The sequence below is a fragment of the Lissotriton vulgaris genome, chromosome 8, assembly GCF_964263255.1.
Source record: "Lissotriton vulgaris chromosome 8, aLisVul1.2, whole genome shotgun sequence".
NCBI lineage: Eukaryota > Metazoa > Chordata > Amphibia > Caudata > Salamandridae > Lissotriton > Lissotriton vulgaris.
The window spans coordinates 1265826222-1265839960 of record NC_141696.1 but is presented as its reverse complement, the minus strand read 5'-3'; the positions used below and the strand labels follow the sequence as shown (position 1 = coordinate 1265839960).

General features: G+C 46.0%; 1 protein-coding gene across 2 annotated transcripts in view; it reads right to left on the bottom strand.

The window, feature by feature from the left end:
* Positions 1 to 13739, bottom strand: part of MTMR6 (myotubularin related protein 6) — a 439692-nt gene that overhangs the window by 234883 nt on the left and 191070 nt on the right. For both annotated transcript variants that reach the window (XM_086935180.1, XM_086935181.1), the window contains one exon: positions 4273 to 4435. In XM_086935180.1, the coding sequence (XP_086791306.1) occupies positions 4273 to 4435 (163 nt within the window). The remainder of the gene's footprint in view (positions 1 to 4272; positions 4436 to 13739) is intronic.

Sequence of the window (13739 nt, the reverse complement as noted above, 5' to 3'; positions counted from 1 at the left end):
TCTGGCTGCTTTGCACATTATGTAGGGAGATAAGAGGGTGGGAGTAGGGCGCGACTAGAGCGCTCTCCCCGCCTGCCTCACTCAAGATGGCGCCCACCGCCGCCGAGTGTCGGCTGAGGAGCGGTAGGGCGGAATTGAAAGAGAATGAGAGGTGTTAAGGTGTCAGAGTGCCTAAGGTATCTTATGGTATCTTATGATGAACAATAGAGCTAACACCATCAAATACTAATAAAAACAATCATAGCTGAGCTAAAGCGGAGTAGGAACACCTTGTAGTGGGAATGCATTCCCTGCCCACGCATCTCGGATACCTTCTATTAGTTTTCTTCCGGAGAAAAAAGGTAAAAGGACTGGGAAGAAGCTGGAGCCCTTGCTAAGCAGGTTTGGGTCAGAAGGCCCAATAGCCAGAGCATAGAAGGGGAACCCATACATCATGCCCATATGGAGAGGACAAATGACCTTGAGATAAACACAGGTCACCTTACTGACACCCCTAATGGAGAAATCTGTGTCACAATGAGGCATCTGAGTCAGAGACAATATTATCCATGTTGGCATAAAAGGAGGCAAAACCTGTAATCTCTGGAGTTAGACACCTGTATATAAGGTGGGGTAATTCACATGAGGACACTGCGGTTAAAGGATGCATGCTAAGCATATGGTATCCTTTTGAAAAGTGTTCAGAGAATCGAGATTCCTAAGCAACGTAGTTCAAATAGTGAAGAAATTAAATGAAATGATGACAACCTAGATGTGGAAATTCAGAAATGCACTAGATTAAAGCAACTGAAAGGCAAAATACTGCAAATGGGGTTTAGCATACTTAGATAAGTATCACCTTCCTAAAAATGAAAAAAATATTGATCAGGACCAAACATCTAGTATATCAGTCCTGAACGATACCTAAACTACTAGGCACCTGTGTTTTCATTCTGCAAGATGGCACAGAAAAAAATTAACCAAGCGAGGCAAACTTCAGATGTAGATTTGGATACTATGTGCCATAGCTAGATACTGTTAGATGGATTAAACTACTGAAATGCAGATGTGTTCGTTAGTTGATTTGATGCAAGCATTCAGTACAAACAAGCATGTTTTCTCACCGGCTTCTTCAATATGCAGAGTTCTGCGCAAAGACACTTTGGAATTATTATTATTTTGATTATATTTTCTTCTGGCAAATAACTATTTTGCTCTGCACTCAAGCTAGAGGGCAAATTAAGATACACCTCTTTTTAAGGTTATCAATGTAATAGCATCATCATATACAAGTGACAGCAAATATGGAAGAGGGTTTTGAAAAAGCAAGACGCTACATACAAATTACATGATTTTCTATGTGTACCAAAGTATCTGCGAAAGGACATTGACAGAGCCCAATTTACGTATATTTTACCCTACTTAAGTTTTGGAAATGCAATCACAGCTAGCCACCAAATGTACCACTACAATTCCACTGTGGATGAATATGTCTGTTAGTACCAGAGGATTTCAGGTTTTTAAAATTAATTAAGAGTGGCTAATGTCACCAATTTAAACTTGAAAAAACAGTCCGCTGAATAAACAGAAGTTTCGAGAACATGGGGCGCGTCACTGATACTAGCATAGACTGCATGTGCTGGTTGTGATAGCTGCCAGACCTCTTTCACCTACATCATCAGATCAGCGGCCCTCAAGTGAAGTCCGAAGTTAATATTGACCCGTGAAATAGTATCTAGACCCTTGTCTGCAGCGGCTTCAGAGTGAACTTTGAGGAATTGCAGGTAAAAAGGAGGTGAAATAATTCTGGTAAAAACACACAAAACCACAAGCAGACTTGCAAGATAGACGTGAAAAAAATTAGAAAATCTCGAGGGACAGTCCCTGAAAAACAAATATTTGTTATTCTTATATCAGATTTCATTCCTATACAGTCAGCAGAAAAAGAACTGGCAAGACGGAGAAGGAAGACGATTCGATATGGTCCCAAAGAAGGAAGTAGCCAAACATGTAAAAGGCCACTGATGATCAAGCAGAAACCTCCCTCCGTTTCACTTAATCATCATCTGAAGCAGTCTGCCTGGGGACAGGAGATGTAGGCCATACCCGGAAGTTGCTAAAAGCAGCCGTCTAGATATAAACATATTGGCCCAGATTTAAATTCACTTCCTTTACACAACTTCATTTATTTTTTTGAACTTTGTAAGGTCTCTTTTCTCATTTCACTACTAACTCAGCGCAGTTGCATTCATGTATGACTAAATACACAGAATAATTTTTTGTTATGTCCAGACCATCCTCTCTAGGGGTCAGGCATTTAACATGCATGAAGTATGTATATGTTACCTGGAATCATAAGGAACAGCATTAATTTATATTAAAATTAACGCAGCAGCAGAAGCACACAGTTCAATTCTAGATCTGTGTCTTTGGCTGTACAGGAAGTTCTTTCAACGATTTAATCTTTTGCTATGAAGGAAATTGTTTTTTTGTGGTAGTCACGAGACAGTATTTCAGTTAGGTTTCATGCACGATGAAAAAAAATCCCAAACTGCTTTTTTAAAACAATTCAGCTGGCATGGTTAATAAAATTTGTAGTAACACTGCACAAATGAATTTGGATGAGCTGCCTAGCACCACACATTGTTGTGTCTATATTTTACTTTGCAGTACAGCAAGTGTGCCCAGCCTGAGCCTTTCCAAGCATTACGACTGCAAAGACCATCAATATAAAAGCAACACAACACAATGTGCAGTCCCGCCGTTTGCCCCTGCCATCATTCAAATGGCAGTGCTCGGGTAGAATAAGCAGCCTCTTAAAAACAAAGGCTTCAATGGAAGAGGTGTGCTGCAGCGGCCAGAGCGCTGACTCCGGACCCCGGGGCCCACGGTTCGATCCCCGGCGCTGGCGGCAGATCAGCCCAGCACCATGCCTTGACGCCCTCGTACTTGTTCGCGCTGTACAAATACTGGACATGGAATTTCTAAAGGTAGCCCATTTCGATCCTCCTCTCTGCAGTGTCTGTCTCTCCAGCAACACAAATATAGATAATACATTTCCACTGTCTAGAAGCCTGGATCCATCTCGTTACTTGAGAAACAAAGGGCATCCAAAAACGAAGTATTGAGTCGGTACTCAGACTCAAGCACAAAGCAACTCCTACTACTACTACAACACATGTTCTACATGCATGCTACATATTTACTTTAACACACAGGATGTCAGCACAAAGGGCTGGGTTTTACTATAAGAGCAGAGCTTTACACAAGAGAGTCCAGTAGGCTACACACACATTGACACAGATTAAACGGTCTAGTCAACTATATGTGATCATAAAACAGGAAATGTTTCCACCAGTGCCCTATGCACTAAACCCAAAACAAGGACAGGAGTCTTCTATCTGCTCAGAGTGTGAATTTTGTGCTCTGTTTCTGTCACAGAAAAGGTCCTGGACATCGCATTGTCAGGGATAGATTTAGGCCTTTGCACACACACCAGATTGGCATGATGCCACTATCAAGACAAAAGAATGGATACGAGATACACATGCAGTCGGGCAGAGGGAGACTAATATTTGTGTCCCAACAGAAACCAATCCTAGATGCAGACTGACAGAATGTTTGCCTGAATCTAGAAGCTATCAAAATACTTAACATCACACTATCTCCCATACAATTTGTTTTCCTTCTACAGCTTTTTTTCTACAGTTTTACATCATCAGCTTGCTTTCTATGCCAAATAGCCTTTTCTCACTATATTCTAAAAACCTACATGATAATCTGACCTTGATTTATAACTTTGATTACTCCCTCTTCTTTCTTTCGAGTTACCCCACTCTTACCTCCATCCTATGCATGTCTTGTTACTATGGGTATAGCCTACTCTTAGCTGCATGCTTGTGTCCCTTAATCTCCTTCACTGTACCGCCCACACCTCATTTCATACATCTGAAACCAGATCCCTACAACCTAACAATATCCAATCTCCCACCAGCTTATGTATTCATCTTGCCAACCATTTGTGTAAACTCAAATAAGCCCCATTAATGGTCCCAGCTATACCCATTAATTTAATCTACCACAAAAAACAGGAGCAAATGCATGGCATGATTTCCTTGGGAGCACAACACTAATCCCAATAACCAACAATCATTCATAAGCCACTGGACTCACCATTAACCTTGGTTTCTTGAGTAGCATGATACTCCAGGAAAGTGCTTCATTGCCTCCTCAGGGGTAGTAAGCACTATATAAATCGAGTTACCATAAAATATAATACAGTGCCATACGTACCTGGCCTGGAAAGCTGCAGGAGCGAGTTGTAAATATCATGGCAATCCCTCTCTCTGGGAACAACAAAATGAAGCACTCGAAAGTTCTTGCATTGAATCACCAAAGGGCACCCAGATGTGGTCAAAGGAAGTTTCTCCACTGCAGCGATGTGATGATGTAAGATCTGTGGCACAAAGAAAGCACGTTCAGCATCACAAATTGATAAAGGCATGTGCACTGGGGGCTTCTTGGGGCTATTTTGTAGAGTCAGGAACAACAACTCCTACTAACATTTTGCTTTAAATTAAGGATTTCATGCAAAAACACATCGTGGGTAAACACAAGTTCACACTTTATCCAGAATCAAACACATCTGTTTTCCTAATATCCAGTAGGGAGAAAATTCTACAACTAAGATTCGCCAAGTACTCCAAGAATAAATGCCATGGTAAGGGTTTGTCATTTCTTTTGAGTTTTCGCTATAGTGTGATCCAATCCCTGGGAACAACAGCATTCAGTAGAACAAAGTATATGAGAGAAAAGTGAGTAAATCACATGAGGAAATATCATACAGCAGGTATTGATGATACACAGTATTCGAGACAAACAGTAAACAAAACAAGCATTGGCATAGCCAATAGGTCTTGCTTCTGGGACCTTATAAAAGTGTTTAGCCATGCAACAGTTGATGTTGTTGCACCAAAAGATATTGTGCTGCATAAATAAATACTTATAAGATCCCAAAAGCGAGATCTATTGGCTATGCTAATGCTTGTTCAAATCGCTATGTGCGTCATTATGTGAAATAGTATATGGCGATGTCAGAAAAGACACTTGCGCCATTCAACACTCTTACATGTAAACGTAAATACTCCAACTGCAGTTTGTTTCAATTATTCAATGCACTCCAATTACGTCTGAGCCTTTTATGAACTGCCAGTTTTTCAAAAGCCGTTTTAGAGCACTTATAGAAAAGGGAACCAACTTTAGAAAACAAAGCCTGGCTTGTGGTAACTTCGCCATAGAATCGTATAGACGCCATAATCTGTTCAAATCATGGACGTGCTTCAAGCAGTGTAATTTGTGGCTCTGGGCTGACACCGTGCATTGTTAGAGATGTCTGAAGCACCAGCAGAAACGCAAAGACATGCGCTATTCAATGGACTGACGTATATCCGATGTCTCTGAAAGGATGATGTCTCATTAGACTGTATAATGGGGCTGCGAGCATTTCTTTCCTGTGGAAACAATGCAGGTCGCTGAGTCCTATGCAATGAGGGAAACTTTCGCAAGGACGTCCATGGCGTGTGTCAACATTTAGTCACCATTGAAGAGCCTCCTGGGAGGATGTCCATATTAGACATATTTATTGCACGTCTGTGTTTTCCAGTTGATTTCCTTTCATCTGAGTCAACATTGTAATGGTTATTTCTTCCCAAACGTGTTGTTCAATTAACCATTCGATGTGCATGCTAATGTCACAGGGTGTTAATGACAGAGTAGAGTAGTCTCAGGCGGGAAACCTCTTTTCATGCAAATAAGGCAGACACATATATTCGAATCGCGCTAATCCCGTGCTGGAAGAAAATGAAAGTGAGCGGCTGGCCGCGAAAGTGATCTCGCGCTGGAAGAAAAGAAGTCCGGGAGTTGTGTGCGCGCGCGTCGCAAAAGTGATTTAAAAGAAGTGGTCACCTCAAGTGCGTGAAAAGAAGCCCGGGAGTTGGGTGCACGTGCGCCGCGAAAGTGATCGCGATCAGATTCACGCGATAAAGCCACACATGCGCGTAACAGCAAGTTGGTGGCTGGAAAAAGCATGTGGGTAGCACTTTGAAAACCGGTTTACTAAATGTCTGATTTAAAAGAAGTGGCCACCTCAAGTGTGTGAAAAGAAGCCCGGGAGTTGTGTGTGCGTGGCGAAAGTGATCGCGATCAGATTCACGCAATAAAGCCACATGGCAGCTGTGCACGTCGCACGCGCTTGTGCGCGTAACAGCAAGCTGGTGGCTGGAAAAAGCATGTGGGTAGCACTTTGGAAACCCGCTTACTAAATGTCTCGCCAGAGCAGCGCATGCGCTGGATCAGGCGAGACCTAAAAAAGGACCAAGTAATGCACATAATCTATGCAAGTTCTATAGGACAGTGAAGTTTAAGGTCTCGCTTGAATATGAAAATCGAGGTTCTTATAATGTGTATCGACAGGGCATTCCAAATCTATGGTACGCTAACAGAAAATAAGGGTTCTAGGTGGAGCTTTTTGGTTTTGGGTGTAGACAACTCTAGTAATTTTCTGAAATTGCTTGTCGAGTTTGAGACATATTCAGGGGTGAAGAGGCGTATCAACTGGTCGGTACCCATTCTGTCTCGTATACGAATGGAATTGCAAGTGAATCATTTTGAGGAATGCAATGAAGCAGTGAACTTAGGGAGAGGCTAGCCATGATTTAGGCAAGATTGTCAAGTAGCTAATTTCTGTAGCCAATACATGAGGTAACTAGGTCATGGACAAACTTAAAGTCTTGTTTTGGGAGAAAAGGCTTTTAACTATGGAGTAGTTTTAACTGAAATCTAACAACAATATGTAAACACTGAGAAACCCAAAGGTTTTGGCTTTGGGGTAGTGAAATGGTTAGGGTGTTACACTTATGATGCCATAGTTTGGCCCATTGATATTTTGCTGCCAGCATAAGCGATTATAAAACGATTAGAACCCAACCTGTCAAAGTTGTACGACTCCACTAACAGATAACAAAACTTTAATGTTTTGCTAAAACATATTAGACTGGCCGTATGAACATTTCATAAGAAAGTGTTAATTTTTAAATATAGACATAGTTTGAATGAGGCTGAGCCCCAAACCAGAGGGAGGTTATTGCTACTTATAAACAAAGGGTTTTCAATACTGTGAAGTTTCATTCTAAGGCAATCACCCAAGGGTGTGCAACCAGATGAGATTTGATTGTGGCTGTCCCGTGGACATGTGATACCCACTCTCCTCACCCATCCCCATGACCACTAATCTAAACTAGATAAAGTGGCACAGGCTGTCTCTGTGGGTAGTGCACAGCAAGACCTGGACAAAGAGGCATTCAAAAGGGGGAGGGGCGGATGGCAGAGTGCCAAGTATTGGGAAACAAGTCGATATGAAAAGAGGGAAAGTTCCCTACCCCTCTCAGTGGCAGGACGAATAGCCATCGCTAAGATGGTGATGCTAAAACGGTTATTATACTTTTTCACAAAGCTACAGGTACTGATTCCGGCCCCTGTATTAAAAATTCTGGACACACTCCTGTTGGATTTAATATGGGGAAAAGGTCGTAGGAGGTTAGGTCTGACAAAGCTTCAACTAGGGGCAGCTAGAGGAGGCATGGGAGCACCACATTTCCAAACCTATTGTTTCACGAGCCAGCTGCAGTGGCTTGCGTACTGGCTGTCAGGAAGCAATCTACACGAGCTAGGTTGAACGTCACAAATCCTGGCCCGAGTTGCGCTTCATACTTTGCTGATGCCCCAGGGCAGGATCCCAGAAACAGCCCCATTGCTACTTTGAATAGCATTAACCTACTGGAGAAGAGCATTACAATACACCGCCCTGACTCCCCCCTATGCTCCCAATATCCCACTGCTAGGGATTCCCACATCTACAGGGTTGATAACAAAAGGTAACATTAATGCATGGGAACGAGAGGGGGTGAACACAGTAGGGGCACTTTTTATAAAAGGCAAGCTGGTAGACCACAGGAATTTTGCCCGGGAACAAGGAGTCCCACAATCCCTTTTTTAGGTCTTGACTGAGCCAATGCGCTTGTGCATTGCTCCGGCGAGATTATAGTAAGCGGAAAAGAAAGGTCTACCAAAATGGCTGCGGAGCGCATACAGTTCATGTGATCTATGCACGTGCACACCATCGCCAGCCACATAACACACGACCATTTGTCTGTGTCTCGGCATCAGAATTCAAAAGCTGCCGCTCCCCTGCCCCCCTCCCCCCGCCACAGCAGTGCCGAGAGCTTGTTTCTGGACGAAAGTGAAAGCCTACCGTGCTTGTTTACAGTAGTCTTGCTCCTCAAATGCTGTTGCTGTGTTGACATCGCTCTAGGGACACTCAGCTTGAAAACACTCTACTTGCTAGCTGCAATGCTACATCCACTATACTTTGCCTCTGGACACGTTGATCCCTCGCAGACTGTGCTGACTCTGCCCCTCCTGATTCTGAAACTGACCAACGCAGTCACCACGCAGTCTCTTCTCTCTGTCTTATGATGTCTGCCCTGCTGCCATTTACTTCGGACCCTCACCCTCACCCTCACACCTCCTCACCCTCACACCCCCTCACCTTCACCCACATCACTCTCACCCTTACCCTCACACCCCCTCACACCCCCTCACTCACACAACCCTCTCACCCCCTAACACCCCCACACACCCTCACCCACCACATCACTCTGGACCACAACCACATCAATCAGGACCACCACCACATCACTCTGGGACACCACCACATCACTCGGGGACACCACCCCATCACTCGGGGACACCACCCCATCACTCGGGGACACCACCCCATCACTCGGGGACACCACCACATCACTCGGGGACACCACCACATCACTCGGGGACACCACCACGTCACTCTGGGACACCACCACATCACTCTAATACACCACCACATCACTCTAATACACCACCACATCACTCTAATACACCACCACATCACTCTAATACACCACCACATCACTCAACCCAACCACATCATCACTCAGCACCACAACAGCACTGTCCTTGCTTGCTACCAACAAGCATTGCAATAGCCAATAGGACCCGCATTAGGAAACACGCTTTGTACATGATGGGGGAAGGGTGCCATCTGATCAGATGGCTAATAGAGGACTTCGGGAGAAGTGGGCTAGAGATCTTGGTAAAGTACTGACTGACACGGAATGGGCTGCGCTCCTGGAACACCCTAACAAGGTATCCCGCAATGCTAAATTTAAGTTTATACAATACAAGCTGGTCCATAGGGCCTACCTGACTCCACACCGTTTAAACAAAATGTGCCAGAGAGCACAGTAACACGGCCCAAGGTGTCAGACACAATGCTGACCTCCTCCATATGGTTTGGGCTTGCCCACGCTTGTCTGCCTTTTGAACCAGGGTTGCAGATACACTAGCGACACCAACAGGGGTCCCGGGGTGGGGCACTATAGAGCGGAGCATATTGGTCACCAGGCTAAGTCACATAAGGTGCAGCCTTATTCATTGTGAAGCGATCCATTACCATGAGATGGTAGTCGACCCTGCCCCAACAGCACATGGGTGGCAAGAAGAGATGGTGAAGTGTGGTAGAGCAGAGAGCACAGCTATCCGCAGGGAAGAATACAGAGGATTCTGAAAAATACAGATAGCAATGGAATGGGTCTGATGCGGGAAACTTTTAAGTTCATTGACACTATAGAGTAATATTACATACCCAGGCACTGATCCATCCCTACTGCTCCATTAGCTGCTGATGTACGCCCATATGCTACATGTCCAATCGTGAAAAAAACCAGTTGTACAAATGCCTTAGCAGGAAGAAAGTATCTTACCAGTCTCATACTCTAGGCTCTCAGAGGCCAAATGTAGGGTGAGCCAGGGAGAGAGAGAGAGGGTTCTGGATAGTTCAACAGTTAAGTTGCAGTTGCACCTTTTTTTTCTACCTGCACATGTAACATTGCTCTCAAAATGTACAAGCACATACAATAGCACGCTGGTCAGGGTAGTTAACCCACAGCGGCCGAGTAATGTATACTTGGCTGTGGGTGAGATAATTTTACCCTTAGTTAGTTGTTCGTTATATTGTGAACGCAGAAAACCAATAAAGTATGTTAAAAAAAAAAAATGAAAGAAGCGAAAGCATAAGACGAAAAAGAGAGAGGAAGAGTTTTACAGGTCTGCAGTCCCAATACACCAAACCCTATTGCACCAAGCTCTTTTCTAAGAAGGAAAGGCTGCCAGTGGTGCTAGAACATGGGCAGCAATTGGCAAAATGCGTCACAACTCTTGATAATGCGCTATGCAATGACACCTGACAACAAAACCACCTTTCCCATGAATCCCTGAACTCGCACACTGTTTGGAAGTGGTGATGGCCATTTTTAATTAAGTTTCCCGATATGCCACATAGTCCTTGCTAGGCAATTGGGATTCTTGCTGCTGCGCACAGGACCTTGTTACTCAGATTTGAGAATCACTAAGGAACAGTTTGTTTACCTCCTTTCGAAGGTGCTGGAGAATTGTTAAGGAATACATAGGGCTGGTCTGGAAACTAAGTTGTGTTCAGAAATGAACTTAAAGCATTTGAACATTGATTCTGTTATACTTGAATGAGTTTGAACTAAATTTCTTTTGTAGGAACTGGGTTCGCCAGGTCCCCGGGGGTAGCTTGAACCGAGCCGGCAGGCACCCGAAGCTTAGGTGTAAAGTGACTACACAACACACTCATCCACTGAGACAATAAGTGCACGCAAGAACTGAGTCCACACCAGAATGCTTGATTCAAATAAATAGGTTTTATCTTGAATTAGAATCAGAGCATTCAAAAATCACAGCTGTATTAACTCATTGCCGTTTCTTTAAAAACACAGGTTTTGCATTTCTCAGCAATAAATATGTAAATAAATAAATATTAAATATTAAATAACGGTAGGCCTGGTAACAGCCTTACTCCTAGTCAGCACCTGCAAAGAATTTCCTTCTCAGCCTTTTAAATAACATCTCATTGCTCAGCAGCAGTCACTAATGGAGGGTAAACATTTCCTAGCTGCAAAAATAAGCCATTTATCAGCAAATACAGTGCATTTCATCAGGCTGGAATAAAGCAATTCAACACTTAGATATGAGCATTTCTTTTGGTCATAATATGCAGGACATGACTCTCAGGAGCTAAGTATGACAATTCCCTTAACCATCAGGCCACCACAGTAGAACAACCTTTCCCCTGCTAAGGGGTTAACGTTTCATAGGGCTCCTGCCCAGTCCTCAGTATCTCTTGGGGCCAACGGGGCCCAACTATAGTCTCCCGTGAGGAGGGCGGACTTGGAGCCTCCCCGGGGGTTTACCTCACTTCTGCGGCCCCTGTTCGGGCCCTTGCGAAGGGTCAGCACAAGGTAAGATGACTCTGGAGGCGCGCTCTTCCTACCATGCCCTCCGATGGTGTTGTAGGCTCCCGGGCTCCTTTTAAGCCCTCCGGTGAAGTCGGGGGTGCGCAGGGGCTCCGGTAGTCTCTGCGAGCCCCCCGCGCAGGTGTCAGCTCTGGTCCCGGTCCTCCCTCAGAGCCTGCAGGGACCGGGGACCAACAGGAGGCCAGGGTGCGCAGCGACCACCAATTACAGAGCGGCTCGCGGAGCACAATTTCAGGGACCCAATCAGGGCACGGCGGGGGCAGAATTACACCGGCGCCCCTGTCACCTGACGCTAGATCCCGGCTTCAGGCCTAACGAGGCCTACTGCGGCCTGACCAGATTATACGGCGGCCTTCTCTTGGCTCTGGGGGCCGCCGAGGGGGTACAGAAGGCAGCACCGGCGTCTCTGAGAAGGCGCCACCCTGCAACAATGACATTAAGGCTCAAAGGCTAAAGCAGAAGTGCAAGAGCGCTCGACAGAAGGGCGACCGGGTGGGCCCCAGCTGAGAAGCATTAAGTGGTCAAAGCGCTCGGTCCTCGTGGCGCTTTAGGGCAATTTACCATCACGCCTCAGGCAGCACTCTCAGAGCCCACACAGGGTCTCCACGCAGTAGCGATTCACAAAAGGGGTACATCGCTTGCCAGTCAGCAGTTCACAGCGCCTCTCAAGGGGAATGCAGCGCTTGCTAGTCAGCAGTACACAGCGCTTCTCAAGGGGAATACAGCGCTTGGCAGTTAGCAGTTCCCAGCGCTTCTCAAGGGGAATGCAGCGCTAATACCTGGTTGATTCCCCACCAGTCCTGTGGGCAGTAAGAAGGTCTTCTTGGCGCTAGCTGGATCCTGCGTCCTTGGTAGAAGTTACTTGAAGTGAGGGGGGGGGTGAGTTGAAGGCTTGTCCAGTTTCCTCAGTAAATCACTTCAGGTGGTCCCTGGGTTCCCCTCCCGCTGGGCCAGATCAGTGGGCTAATTCAGTGTTCCTCACACAGCTTGGTGGGCAGCGCCTAAACCCTGTCAGCCCCAGTGGCATAGGTTCCTGACTAGGCCCTACCGCCTAAGTCTCCTGCGTAGGTTCCCCCAGGTCAGTGATGCCCCAACAACTCTCTGTGGAAAGTTTTCCTCCCTTTCCTTATATAGCGACAGTTGGCAGTGGCAGTTGGAGTCACCTCCCCTGTTCTGGAAGGTTCCAGGAGCTTCCCTCATTCTAGCTATGGGCAGGCTGGCATTGCAACATTGTTTAAGGGTTCCAGCCAGCTCCTGGTTACTAGAGTGCGCCTAAAAAAACCACGCTGCAGTAGCAGGGGTCACTGGCAGCCATCTTAAAGGAAGAAAGCACCTGCACCTTAGCATTGGTAAGCAATGGGAAGGTGCCCAGAGACCTAAGGCCAACGAAAAGTAGGTGAGAAAAATTATCAAAAGCGAAAAAGATAGGGAAGACCACCCTAAGGCTGACAGGTCTAACATACGTTCCCCCCAGCTGAAAGTGGGGAGAGCTACCCAACCTCTAGGTAGTTCTCGTCAATAAGGCGGAAGAACCTGGAGAGACCGTCAGCATTGGCGTGGTCAACTCAGGTTCGATGTTCCACCCGAAAGTCCATCCCCTGTAGGGAAATGGACCACCTTAGCAACTTCGGGTTTTCGCCTCTCATCTGCATGAGCCAGCAAAGGGATCGGTGGTCGGTCTGAATCAGGAAGTGAGAGCCAAAGAGGTATGGCCTCAACTTCTTCAAGGCCCAGACCACGGCGAAGGCTTCTCGCTCAATGGTACTCCATCGCCGTTCGCGAGAGAGGAGTCTTCTGGAGATAAAGGCCACAGGTTGGTCTTGGCCATCATTGTTGAGTTGCGACAGCACCGCGCCTATGCCATGCTCAGAGGCGTCTGTCTGCACGATTAATTCCTTTGTGAAATCAGGTGTTGCAAGCACCAGGTCAGTGCACATCGCGTGCTTCAGTGTCTCGAATGCCTCTTGGCAAGCAGCCGTCCAGATCACTTTTCGTGGCTGCTTCTTGGACGTCAACTCAGTCAAGGGGTCTACGATTGTACTATATCCCTTGACGATCCGGAGGTAATAGCCAGTAAGACCAAGGAAAGCTCAGACCTCAGTCTGAGTTTTGGGGGGCTCCCAGCCCAAGATGGTCTCAATTTTGGCCTGGAGGGGTTGCACCTTACCTCCACCCACCAAGTGTCCCAGGTAGATGACAGATCCCTGTCCAATCTGGAACTTGCTAGCCTTGATGGTCAGAACAGCACGTTGCAAAGCTTGCAGCACCTCCCAGGTGCTACTGAAGACAGCTATGTCATCCAGGTATGCCGCTGAGAAGGACTCCAGG